This window comes from Leucopleurus acutus, assembly GCF_964270905.1.
Source record: "Leucopleurus acutus genome assembly, chromosome: 1".
NCBI lineage: Eukaryota > Metazoa > Chordata > Mammalia > Artiodactyla > Delphinidae > Leucopleurus > Leucopleurus acutus.
Window position 1 is genome coordinate 167,912,683 of NC_139142.1, and position 13,589 is coordinate 167,926,271.

The window sequence follows — 13,589 nt, forward strand, 5'->3', positions numbered from 1 at the left end:
TGCAACCCTTCATTACCGTCTCTGGAATAATTTTCCTAACGCAAGTAACATTCTTCTCTTCAAAACGGAAAGTGTTCCCTCATTATGTATAGACTGAAGTCCAATTCCATGGGATACAGCATGTTTCTGCCTCCTACCCCAAGTCACCTCTTCCTCTCTCAGCCCACTGCCTGCCACTGCCCTGGGGGTCAGGCCTCATTCTCTGGTACCAAGACTAACTGCTCCCCCCACCTCCAGCCTCACCCATGGCTGGCTCCCTGCCACCCACAGGATGAAGTCCCAACCACTTGGCACAAAGGCCTTTCCTTCATGTCTATACCTTCCTGACCCCTTCTCCACACTCACCATGTACTTCACATTCTTTCTCACCTCCCTGCCCACTACTAACAGCTAACGCACATCACAATGTGTATTTCATTTAATCCTCACAACCACACTATGACGTTGGTACTATTATCATTCCCATTTCACAGATGAGGAAACTGAAGGTCAAAGAAGGTCAGTATCTTGCTCCAAGTCATACAGCCAGAGAATGGCCAAGCCAGGCCTGAGTACAAGGTTTCTGTTCTTGACCTCCATACTCCACTGCCTCCTATGGGAAGCTCTCTCCATCTAAATGCTTCGCCTTGTCCTGCCTTTCTGTCTGCCTGGGAAACTCCTACTCGGCCTTCAAGACTCAGTTCCAAGGTCATCTCCTTCAAGATGCCTTCTCTAACTTCTCGCAGAGTTAAGCATTTCATCCTTGTTCATATTTCAATACAAGGGCTAATCTCACTGCCCTAATTAGCTGCCCACCATCCATCTGCCTCAGGAGGGCAGGGACCCTGTTCTAACAACCTCTGTCCTCCTGGAGCCTGGCCCAGAGAGGGTGCTCAACAGCTAAGGGATGGCCATTGGTCAAAGAGTCAAGAAAGCTACAGAATGGGCTTCTCTGGTGGCACAGTGGTTAAGAATCCGCCTGCAAATGCAGGGGACACAGGGTCGAGCCCTGGTCGGGAAGATCCCACACGCCGCAGAGCAACTAAGCCTGTGTGCCACAACTACTGAGCCTGTGCTCTAGAGCCCGCAAGCCACAACTACCGAAGCCCGTGTGCCTAGAGCCCGTGCTCAGCAACAAGAGAAGCCACTGCAATGAGAAGCTCATGCACTGCAACGAAGAGTAGCCCCCACTCGCTGCAACTATAGAAAGCCCGCTCACAGCTACAAAGACCCAATGCAGCCAAAAATAAAATTAATTAATTAAAAAAAATTTTTTTAATTATAAAAAAGAAAGCTACAGGAGCTGATGAACAGATGAAGGGTGATGACAAAGGAGTTCAGATCCATATAAGTGGGTGGGAATCAGAGATATGAGCCTCTGAAACCAACTACTGTCTAGTCCACATGGCCCCTGGTCCAATATCCCTCCCACGTTAGTCCACTAGGTAATGTTTGGTTGATGTCCACCTCCCCACTAGACTGCAGCATCATGGGACCATGAATGGTCATCATTGTGTTTGTTCCCAGCACCTACAACAGTGCCTGACACAAGGTAGATGGCCACGATTCCTTGAAAGAATAAGAGAATGAATATACAATGAAGGGTTCCCTAACCAGCAACACAAATCCCTAGTCTGATGCCCACAACGGGGAGAGCTCCTCGGGTTTTTTGTCCACACTTGCACCTCCCCATGAAAGCAACTGGTTGGCAGACTGGCTTTCTTGTTGGGATGGGTGGGTCAGCTTCCTAACCTTCCTTGTCCACTGGCTGGTAACATTCCTCCACCCGCACGACTGGAAAGGCTTTAGTGATATGAACGAGAGCTTCAGAAGGCAAACCGCATATTCTCCGGGTCACCCAGTGACAGGGAACCAACCTTGGCAGTACTCAGGACTGGCCAGCAGCTGAGGACTCAGGGGAGCGCCCAAGAGGATTAAAGATGAAGAATGGACCATTCCCAACCATGTACTCCATAAGGTACCTCAGGAGTACCTTGAGGAGTACACCTGCCAACCTCCTACCCAAAACAGAAATGATCATGATGATCACGGTGAATTTGGCCACCAGTGATGAAATATTTATGTGTGAGACGTTGTGCTAAGTGCTTTACACATGTTTTTCTCATTAATCGTCTCAGTCCTTTAACAGCTGAAGACAGTGAAGCTTAGAGAGATAAAATGACTTGTCCAAGCTCACACAGCCAACCAGGGGGGCTGGGGTCTGTACTGAGCCCCCCTGAGTCCCCCTGACAGGTGGCCTTCCATGACAATGGACTCATCTTGCTGAGACAGCCAGTTTTTTTGTTCTCTTGGTTTTTTGTGGCACGCGGGCCTCTCACTGTCGTGGCCTCTCCCGTTGCGCAGCACAGGCTCCGGACACGCAGGCTCAGCGGCCATGGCTCACGGGCCCAGCCCCTCTGCGGCATGTGGGATCCTCCCGGACCGGGGCACGAACCCGTGTCCCCTGCATCGGCAGGCGGACTCTCAACCACTGCACCACCAGGGAAGCCCGAGACAGCCAGTTTCATCTTCAGTCCGCTCGGAGGGGTTAGAGAGCTCATCCTCAGGCCCATGACCTGAAATCAGCCTTGACGCCGCCTCCACCGAGACCTCCTTTTCCTGCCCTTTGGAGCCTCCCGAAACAGGCTCCATTCCTCTTCCCCAGGAGGACCTTTTCTCCATCACCCCACGCCCCCCAGGACAAACAACTCTCCTGTTCTCCATTTATCTCAACATCCCCAATTAAAAGCTTTCCCAATTAAAAATCCCAAAAGGGATCCAATGCCTGGGCGGCAGGGTCTACAATATTCCTCATTAATTGGATCCCTGTGGACAACCCCTACCCCAAAACCCACAGACAAGATTTCCCCCAGAGCACAAAGGGAGGAAGGAGGACAAAGGGCTGGCTGGGCAGGTCTGCCCCTCACTGGTGATCTGGACCAAGATCTCCCCAGGACAAGGCAACAAAAAAGGGACCGTCAGAGCCCCCCTGGTAGCTGGGCCTCAGCCTCAACTCGGCTGGGAGGCACCTGGGTACCAAAGGGTCTCTTACTGCACAGCTCTCAAGCTAACTGCTTTGGCTGGTGGCGATGCCTTATCCTAAGCTTTTCTGCATGGGGTGAGGGGGCGCCACGGTCCCCAATTCCTCAGAAGAAGAAGAAGAAGACAATCAACCAGCCTTGTGAATAAAACTGTTTAAAAAGAAAAAAAAATCTCTAGTCGTTGACAAATGTCTAAATGTGTTCCCCACCCGCATATTTTTATTCTAACAAGCTAATTTGAAATATAATTTAAATAAATTCTACCAGAATGATACCATATGACTAACAGCACCCGGCAACAGAACTTCTGGAGGCTTCATCGTACATTCAGCAGAGGTTTCCAACCTGACACTGTTCCCACACAACGCACACCCGCTATAGGACACCGGCTCCTGCTGCCAGCACGTGCCTCCAAGCCTATAAATACGACTTGGGGGCAGCCTGCGTGAGCAATACCTGGAAGTGCAGACACAGAACACACGGGGCTTGGGGACCAGCGTCTCCAAACCCATGCCAATTTAGAAAGAAGCTCTTTGCCCCAATTCCTCTCGAGGCTGCTTTTTGCTTAATTTATCTTCATGCTAGAAAAAAACCAAAGTCTAACCCTCAAGACCCACAAGGTCAGGACCTGTTACACCTGAGAGTTCGAAGACTCTGAAAAATGCTTTTTCTCCAAAATTTGGATTTCTCCAAATCTGTTTGGGGGCTGCTGTTCACTTTCGTCTGACAAAGGTGAAGGAAGTTTTTCTTTGCAAAGGGAAAAGGAGCTCCCAGCCCCACTCCATATGCCAAAAGGAAGTCTTTCTCCAAAGGTTTTAGACACCAATGCTGGCTGAGTAACAGGTCACAGGATTCACCCAGGTGTTTTTCTTTAATTGCCTGACAACTGAAGCAGGGACTGTACCCGTCCCTCCTGTATGTATGTCCCTGCCAATCCCCTCGCCAAGGGAAGCCTCTCTGCAGGAGGGGCCTGATGTCCACCAGACAAAGGGCTTTGCAGCAGAAGGGGTGCTCAGGGGTGGGCACGGGTGCTTTCTGCTTGTAGAGCGCCTTCTCCTCCAGGTCTTAAAGCAGAATTACTCTGCCCTGATATTTCCAAACAAGCAGAAACAGTTTGAGCAGCTGGGTCCTGGTCCACCAACACCCTTAGCAACAACGACGAATCCTTGGTGTACTTACCAAGATTCACTAAGGAGCAGTGACTCACTCAAAATTACACAGTCACTGCAAATTACCCAACGTTAATTGTGATCCTGGTTTCCTCTACCATTTCTTTCCTTCAGCAATTCATTTAAAGCAAACAACTGCTTTAAAAGATTATCAAAATGTCGTTTTTATTTTTTAAATTATACCCTGCCTTGTTCTAGAAAGGACTTAAGCAGGTTTGCAAGGATGTATAAAATTCAGCAAAATGACAAATCAGAAGTAGTTTTGGATTTAAATGATGATGTATATTTATAGTGACTGGCGTGGAAAGATGTCCATTCAAGGTATTTTAAGTTGAAAAACTTAGGTTACAAAACAGATGTATGATATGATTCCATTTGGATAAAAATATACTTGTTTTATGTAGACATAGATCTAGACACGGAGACATATATATTCCAATACATGGAAAAGTCTGCAAAGACAGACATACGATTGCTGATGGAGGTTATCCCTGCAATGTGGGATGACAAGTAATTTTCACTTCCTCCTTTATGCTGTTATTTTTTAGTAGGAACATGTAACATTTTTATAATTAGAAAAAAGCAAAGCTATTTACATTTTGTTAAAAAAAAAAGCGGCAGATGAAAAAGGGTGAAGGTAAAACAAGGGCAGGGCCATACAACTGAATGAGGAATAAAGGTAAAGGATGAGGTCTGATAAATTTGCTAAGGGGGACCGCACATCTGTCTCTTAAGTTCCCCAGAAGCCATTACAGAAAAGAAACCTAGTAATTTACTCAAATCATTGAGTCCAGCGGACAAAAACAAACCACCTGCTCTGCTCTGGGTCCTCCTTCAGGGGACTGTGCACAGGCAGCAAACGTGCCCTCAATTCCATTCTAAAACCTTCAAGGCCAGTTGTTTCAGGACTGTTTCCAACAAGAATGATGGCATCTTCCCAAAGTGAAAGTCAACCCAAAGTGAGGATTCATTTATTCCTATTCACTCATTCGTTCAGTACATATTTACTTAGTGTCTACCCCATGCCAAGTACTGTGTATTTTTCCATCTCTGACACTCAGGGTGACGCTAAGGGCTTCTAAATAATGAGGGTGATCCTACATGCTAATGGTCTCCCTAAGCATCTCCCCATAGTGTACTGGGGCATCTTTCCTAAGTTCCCCAGATAGTTCCTCTGACACCCTATGGGTTACAATAGTTTGTTGAAACTCACACATAAAGCTGGTACTTGTATATGTGGCTTATCTCCTCTTCCTCAAAACTTCACAAGGGCAGGAACTAACTAGTAGGTTTGCTCATCCCGGATCCCCAGTAGACTCTCCAACTGCCTTACAGACGAAGAGACTGAGTGAACCTCAAAAAGCTTAAAAAACCCACAACAGGGGACTTCCCTGGTGGTCCAGGGGTTAGGACTCTGCATTCCACTGCCGTGGGCCTGGTCGGGGAACTAAGATCCCAAAGCCGCGCTGCGCAGCCCAAAATAAATTAAAAAACAAAACAAAACAAAAAAACCCACAACAGGACCAAGAGAAGACAAGTTTCCTCAATATATCTGAGAGGCTGTTATCTATTTTAGTCAACACAAACCCCAAAGAAAAGTCTGTAATTTGTAGGAACTATGTAATTAGGTGTGATTCAGAGGGAGTGGAAAATGAAAGGAGAAGGAATGGTCATCAGAAGAAAGCTAATCGGTATAGATTACCAAAAGAAGGCCCACGGTGTTAGATAACCAAGATGGTTACATTGCAACGTAATCTTGGCTGAACAAAACAAATGAGTGTAAACTGAAGCCAAACAGAAATACAGTAGATCTTGTTTGTAAACACTGACAAAATCATCCACAAGCCACGACAGCAGACAAGCTGGCTTTTCTGTTAGCCTTCTGCAGGCGGGTAAAAAGGTAATTTACAACCCCAGTGATCGGGTGAGAGCCGACAGCCTGAAAATGAACCCAAGTCACAATAAAAGCTAAATGGCTTGCTTTAGCATTAAAAGAAAACTGCATCCAAATGTGATTTCTTTCTCTCTTGGCCCTTGCAACTCTCAATTTAGTGTGCTATATAAAAGGTAATCCACAGCTTCCAGGCCATAATCCAAGCAAGGCTGCCCACCACATTCAAGCATTAACTCAATCAAAAAATTTATTGGGGACCTATTAGGTGCTAGACACTGTGCTAGCTGTTGGGATTCACTGGTGAAAAACAGAAGACCCTGTCCTCTAGGGATGCTACTGGGGAAGGCAGATGATAAACAAGGAGGTAGAACTCGAACGACAGCAGGTGTGCTGTGGTGAGCAATTGTGGAAACAAAGTGTGGCTACTGTCAGCATTTAACAGGGGTGGTCAGGAAAGTTCCCTGAGCAGGAGATCCTGATGTCAAAATGCCAAGGATGAGAAGGAGGAGGGTATTTGCAGAGTCAGGGCAAGAACATTCCAGCAAGAGGGAAGAGCAAGTTCAAAGACCTCCCAGGCAGGGCAAGAAAAGAAAGGAGGCCAGTGTTAGCAGAAGGCAGTGAGGGATGCCCAGAGTGACTGGGATGGCGGGGCACAAGCCAGCTGCCTGTCGGCTGGAGGATGCTTAAGGAAAAGAGTGATGTGACCTGATTGAAAAGCCGATCACTCGGGCTCCCATGTGGAGAATGGACTAGAGACACCCCAGAGTGGAAGCTAGGGGGACTGTTAGGAAGTTACTCCAGGAAGGAGGCTACAGTGGCCAGGACTAGAGTAGGAGCTATGATTCTAGGGAGAGGAGAATGCACCCCAGATAATATCCCAGAAGTAGAACCCCTGGGACCCACTGACAGCCTTGATGTCAGGGGTAAGGGAGAGAAGAATCAAGGACGACTCTTGCAAATGGGTGGACGGTGGGGCCATGGACTGGGATGGGGAAGAAAGAGGGAAGGAGAGATCTGGAAGGAATATCAAGAGCTCCATGCGTGGACAAGAGCAGGAAGCCCTGAGAAAGGGCTGTGTTAGAAATATAAACATGGGAGTTACCAGCATATAGAGAGTATTTAAAGCCATGGGGGGACTTCTCTGGTGGCACAGTGGTTAAGAATCCACCTGCCAATGCAGGGGACACTGGTTCGATCCCTGGTCTGGGAAAAGCCCACATGCTGCAGAGCAACTAAGCCTGTGCACCACAACTACCGAGCCTGCACTCTAGAGCCTGCGAGCCACAACTACTGAGCCCGCGTGCCACAACTACTGAAGCCCGAGCGCCTAGAGCCCATGCTCTGCAACACGAGAAGCTACCGCAATAAGAAGCCAGCGCACTGCAATGAAGAGTAGCCCCTGCTCGCCACAACTAGAGAAAGCCTGCACGCAGCAACGAAGACCCAACACAGCCATAAATAAATAAATAAATAAATAAATTTATAAAAAATTTTAAAAAGGGGCTTCCCTGGTGGCACAGTGGTTGAGAGTCCACCTGCCGATGCAGGGGACACGGGTTCGCGCCCCGGTCCGGGAAGATCCCACATGCCGCAGAGCGGCTGGGCCTGTGAGCCATGGCCGCTGAGCCTGCGCGTCCGGAGCCTGTGCTCCACAACGGGAGAGGCCACAACAGTGAGAGGCCCGCGTACCGCAAAATAAATAAATAAAAATTTAAAAACTTAAAAAATTTTAAAAAGCCATGGGGGGGTGGGGTTGGGATGGGATAACATTACCTAGGAAGAGAGTGTTGACAGCAAGAAGGAACCAGGACAAGTTCCTAAACAACCCACCCCATCACACTGAGGTCAGACAGAGGAGCAACCAGCAGCGAGACTGAAGAGGAGCCGTCAGGAAGGGACGGGGAAACTCAGGAGAGTGTAGTGGGAAGGAGGAGGGAGTGGCCATGGCGGAGGAAGGCTGCTGAGAAGGGGAGGAAGACAAGGACAAGGTCATCAGTGACCCAACAGTTCTGGTGAAGAGGTGGGGACAGAAGCCAGACTGTAGACTGTGAAGGGCTAACAAATGGTAGGTGAAGGAAATGAATGGAGACAGTGGGTTTGGACATCTCTTTTGAGATGTTTTCAGGTGAAGGGGAGCAAAGAGGTGGAACAGAAGAAGGACAGGGATGTAAAACGAGAGATGTTAAAGCTGTGCTGTCCGATATGGCGGCCACTAGCCGCTTGTGGCTATTTAAACTTGAATTAAAAATTCAGGTCCTCGGTCGCACTAGCCACATTTCAAGTGCCCCAGAGCCACATGTGGCTGGTGGCAGTGGTACTGGACCACGCAGATACAGAATGTTTCCATCAGTGTGGAAAGTTCTATTGGACAGCACTGAACTAAAACATGTTTGTGCACTGATGGGAAAGACCCTGGAGAGAGAGGAAGGTGAGAGAACAAGAAATGTTCCCTGACAAGGTGAAAGGGGATGGGATGAATGGTCCACCAGGAGGGGTGAGCCTCTGGTAGGACAACAGGTGGGAAGGAAAACACAGGAGCAGCTGCACACGGGACTGTAGGCATGGCAGGAAAATGAGGCTTTTCCTTAGACTGTGGCTCTATTTTGTCAATGAAAAGGGATGCAAGGTGTGCATGGGGAGGAGAGAGAGGTCTGAGAAGGGGAGAAGGTATGAAGCAGCTTCCTTGGGAAGTGAGAACACAAACTTACTGGGGAAACCACACACTTAATGCAAAATACTTCTCAGAAGAGAAGCGGGAAATAGCAGTGAACATCTGAATGAGGAAAAGCATCTTAAGTGGGGAAGAGATAAACAGGGTTTTTTTGTTTTTTTCCCTTAAATCTTGGTCATGTCTAGACAGTAGAGCCATGACAAAGCTGTAGGATCACAGCAAGACTTTCTACTCGCTGCCCTTTCTTGGTTCATCCCCCTCCATCCTACTCAACTCTCGGAAAGGATGACATTGGTTCTATTTTCGGTTAAAATGGCTCCCTCCACCCTCCTCTGTCTGTACTGCTTACCCAGCCCTTAGCTCCATCTCAACTTACAGCCATGGTTTGTACGTTCAAATAAATTATAGAAGAGGTGGATATATTAAAATGGCAGAAGTAGGTAGGAGTTACAAACCAACCATTACCTACAAGAAGTGAGTAATAGATATTTATCAGATGATGTTAAAATTACATGAAAGGCATATTCAATGTTTAAACAAAATCTCCAAGCTACTCCTCCCTGCTTCTCTACAAACAAAAATTATTTTCTGACATTTTCTTTAAGCTTTTATGAGTAAACGTTTTCATTTCCACAGCACTATTTGTTCTCAACCACAGAACTTAAATATTTGTTTTTGATCATGCAAGTGTGTTGGGTTGGTTTTGTGTTGGCTGGGGGGAGGGGGGAGAGAGAGTGTTAAAATTACCCAGATCCCTTTTATCTTCCATCTTGAGACCTACATCTGCGAACTCCTTCTTCCCATACTTTTTTTTTTTAAAGTATGAAATCTGAGAGCCTCAAAGCTTCCCACTGCACAAAGAGCAGCCCTTTCATCGCTGACCAAGAGGTCACTGGCAATGTTACAGAAAAACTGCTTCCCAGCCAGGGTGCCTCTGGTAGAATCACTCACACCTTCTGCATGTGTGAAGTCTGGATCCGCACCAATGTCTTAAGCAAATCTCCTGGCCCCTCTCTGTCCCCCCTGACCTGCCCATGTTGGTCTGGAGTTCTCACACTTCCCTTCTCAAAATTCCTCTTGACCTCCCTCTGTTTCCTCCAAACACTTTACAGACCACACAGATAAAATTCACTCGGTAGAATTACTCCAGAAACTTACCTGGAGTAAAGTAAGGAGTAAGGTGCAACAAAGCCACTGACCCATGAGAGCTGGGTCAGGCCACCAGGACAATCCTTCCCCTTTCCACTCCTCACCAATCCCATACAGGAAAGCAAGCTCTCTAGACCCACCCAGCAGCAGTCTTTGGGTCTTGAGAAGCTGTTTGAAGGCCGCTAAACTTAGCAGCAGGGGACACAGAGACTCAGGAACTCTGGCTCACTTACCCACCCCCCACTCCCAAGCCCACAGTCAGGCTGTGGCTTCCCCCCTGCCGATGCGCTCAGCGTCCTTCTACAAACACTCATCAGCTGCCTGCCCAACCTGGGAGAAATCACCCCACCACTTCAGGCCTCAGTTTCCTTATCTGTACAATGGGAAGAGCAACCGTTCCCTGAGTGTGCACAGCACATCATCAATATGGGCTCACATCGGGTAAGCAGATGTAAGGAGTTAATTTTGTGATTAGCACAGCGGCTGCCTGACTCACAGCGCCTACTGCTCAGAGAGACGCCAAGGAGAAATCAATTCTGCTTTTTAAATTACTTTATATACTCAGAAGCATTAGTCACTTCGACAGAGTACTTCAACTTCTCTCCTGAGCATCAACTCAGTTGTTTCAAAGACTGAAGCCTTATCTACACATCCTCAGTCATCTCAAAGCAGACTCAAAGTCCACTATTACTACACTGGGGATTATTATTATCTGGTGTGTTCCCTTTCCAGGAAAACTTCGATTTTCATTTTGTTTGTAATAAACCCAATCGTGCAGAAAGACTAACTGCTTCTTAGACTCCAGAACACAGGCCCTGGAGTTGATCGCGCCCGGAGCGAGGGGACCACGGAATGGCCGAAGCACGGAGGCCGGCCAGGGTGCCTGTCCCCGCCCGGTGCCCCCGCGCCCGTGCCCGGGCTGCCTGGGAGGGGAAAGGCCACGGGCGCGGAGCTGAAAGTCCGCGCCCAGGCCGGGGTGCCCCTGGCCGGTGTCCGCGCGCCGGGCCGGAGGGCGCGGAGTCAGGCGGCCTCAGGCTCTCAGGAGCCGACTGCTCGCTGGCTCCAGGGTCCCGGCGCGGGGTGTAGGGGCGCGCTCGCTCTCGGGGCTCCGAGCCCGGGAGACGCGAGCCGCGGCCCCGCAGCCCCTCTGGGGTTGCGCGCGGCGCGGTCTCACTCACCCCATCTCCGGCGCTGCTCCGGCTGCCGCTCCGACGGGGCCTCTCGTGTTCGCTCTCCGCCCGCTCTGCAGCCGCTCCCCGCGCGGCACATGCGGCAGCCCGTGCGCGCCCGGCTCAGCCCCGGCGCCGCTCCATTCCGCGGGGCTGCGCGCCTGCCGCCGCCGCCGCCGCCGACACCAGGCGCGGGCGGGCGGGCGGGGTCTTGGTCGCCGGGGGCTGGGCTGCTGTGCTCGGGCGGTATCCGCCCCGCCCCGCTCCCGCCGCCCGGCTCCTTACGTAACCTCTTGGCCCCCGGGGCCGGCGCCCAGCCGAGGGGCTGGGAGCGCGGCCGTGTGTGCGGCGTCCTCCCGGCGCCGCCCCGCGGTCTCCACCCCCCTCCTGAGCACACCCCCTTACCTTTGAGTTTCGGCATTGGCTCGCCCCCGCCCCACGCCCACCCGGGGGCTCGGCGCAGTGCCGCGAGCAAGCATCCAGCCTGCGGGGATTCAGAGGCCCGCTCGCAGCTGGAGGGGACTTGGGGCGACCCTTAGTGTGCAGATGCTGGAACGAGGCCCCAGGAGAGGAAGTGATTTGCCCAAGGTCACACATTCAGATCTGAGCTCAAGGTCTTCGGAATCTGTGATGGGCACGGCTATGTCCCTCCTTATAGCCCCCTTTCATCTTGCCGTCCACCGCCAGGTGGGTGGCTCAGGGTACCCCCACCATGAAATTCTGGAAGCCAGCAGGGCAGGGAGGATCCTACACCCGCAGCAGGTGTTCTGGGCTCTTCCCTGGGTAAAGATGGGATGGGGGCTTAATCAACTTGGCTTAGAGCAAGGGAAATGGAGATGGCAAAAGTGGAGCTTAAAGAAGGGCAGTCTTAATCTCCTTTCCACGCATCAGGTCCGGATCCCCTACTAAAGGCTGACACTGGGACTAACCTAATCTTCATCCCCCCTCTGGGCCTTTCGCAGGATCATTTTCTGCTGAGAACATACTGCCCACATGAGCCTGGGCAGGATTTTTTTTACTCAGGACAGTAAAGAAGTCAAGGAACAAGCATATAGAGGAGGGCCAACACCCCAACCCTACCCTCATGTCTCCTGGGACCACAACTTTACCTGCTAACCCTCAGGGTCTTCTCATGTGGCTAGCGACTCCCTGTGAGTAATTTTCTCAATTACAAATCAGATCATACCACTCTTCTTAAAATGCTCCAGTGGTTTCCTTCCCACTGTCCTTGGGATGAAGACAAGATACTGAACATGGCTGTAAGGCCCTGCCGCATTGTAACCCCATTGCCCTCTCCAGCCTTTTCTCCTCTTATTTTCTCCCCTTGCTTTCTGCACTCCAGCCAACTGGCCATCCTCCCTTCAGCCCATGCCATTCTGTCAGTCTGGGAAGATTTTGTCCTCTCTTGTCTCTGACACCCCAGCCCCTTTGCCTAGTCCATTCCTACTCATTTTCAGATCTCAGTTAAACTGTCACTTCCTTGTGGAACACTTTACCTAATGCCCCAGACAAGACTGTGAACTCCTGTACTTTTTCTTCATTGAAATTATTGTTTGTAATTTACATTTGTGAAATTATTTAGTATGTCTCCCAGGCACATCTGCACACTCTATGAAGCCATATCTTTTTGCCCATCATTGTCTCTCCAGTGCCTCGAACTGTACCTGAAAGTCCTCTATAAATATTTGTTGAGGGCTTCCCTGGCGGCGCAGTGGTTGAGAGTCCGCCTGCCGATGCAGGGGACACGGGTTTGTGCCCCAGTCCGGGAAGATCCCACATGCCGCGGAGCGGCTAGGCCCGTGAGCCATGGCCGCTGAACCTGTGCGTCCGGAGCCTGTGCTCCACAACAGGAGAGGTCACAACAGTGAGAGGCCCGCGTACCACACACACACACACACACACACACACACACGATATATATATATATTTGTTGAATGAATGAATTAGCAAATAGGTCGGGCCACAGATACACAGAATTGGCCAGGGTCTGTAAACACAGGTAAGTCTGTTTAGAGCCAGGACTAGATAAGCATTTGGTCCTGGAGGAAACTTATCACAAGCTGAATTCCAAAGGCCAGGTGAAGCTGGTTAGGGGTGCGGGTTTCTGGCAGTGTCAAAGGGAGAAGTCAGCAGAAGGGGGATGAATGGCAGAAGCAGGCTCGGCTGGAATAGAAGTACCAGAAGATAGAATCACAGTGCATTGGGCCAAGTAGTATCCCAAACCCTGAATGGGAGTTTCCTTTCTCTCCTCTGATGGAAAGGGCACACCCAAGTTACCTTGGGAAGATGTAGTGAGGTGAAACAGGTGGGGCTGGTGAATCACTTGGGCTGCTTCACACAGTCAGCGGAAAGCAGGGCAATGCTAGAGGTGTGAGCCCAGGTGAGGTTAAATCCTCCATGATTAAAGTGGCTGTCACTCTGGGCAAAGGCTTCCCTACGGGCAGAGAAAAGGGTGGATCAGACAAGATTTGGAAGTGGATGCCCCTCTTTTCCTCCAATCTCGGGCTGCTGTTCCCG

The 13,589-nt window shown here is 50.0% G+C and overlaps 1 protein-coding gene across 1 annotated transcript in view; it reads right to left on the reverse strand.

Annotated features, from left to right (window-relative positions):
• Positions 1-11,321, reverse strand: part of HOMER2 (homer scaffold protein 2) — a 94,087-nt gene extending 82,766 nt beyond the window's left edge. Inside the window, 3 exon segments of the mRNA XM_082852700.1 lie at positions 11,082-11,125; positions 11,127-11,144; positions 11,146-11,321. Of these exon segments, the coding sequence (XP_082708826.1) occupies positions 11,082-11,125; positions 11,127-11,144; positions 11,146-11,172 (89 nt within the window). The 5' untranslated portion in view covers positions 11,173-11,321.
• Positions 11,322-13,589: the final 2,268 nt, after the last annotated feature.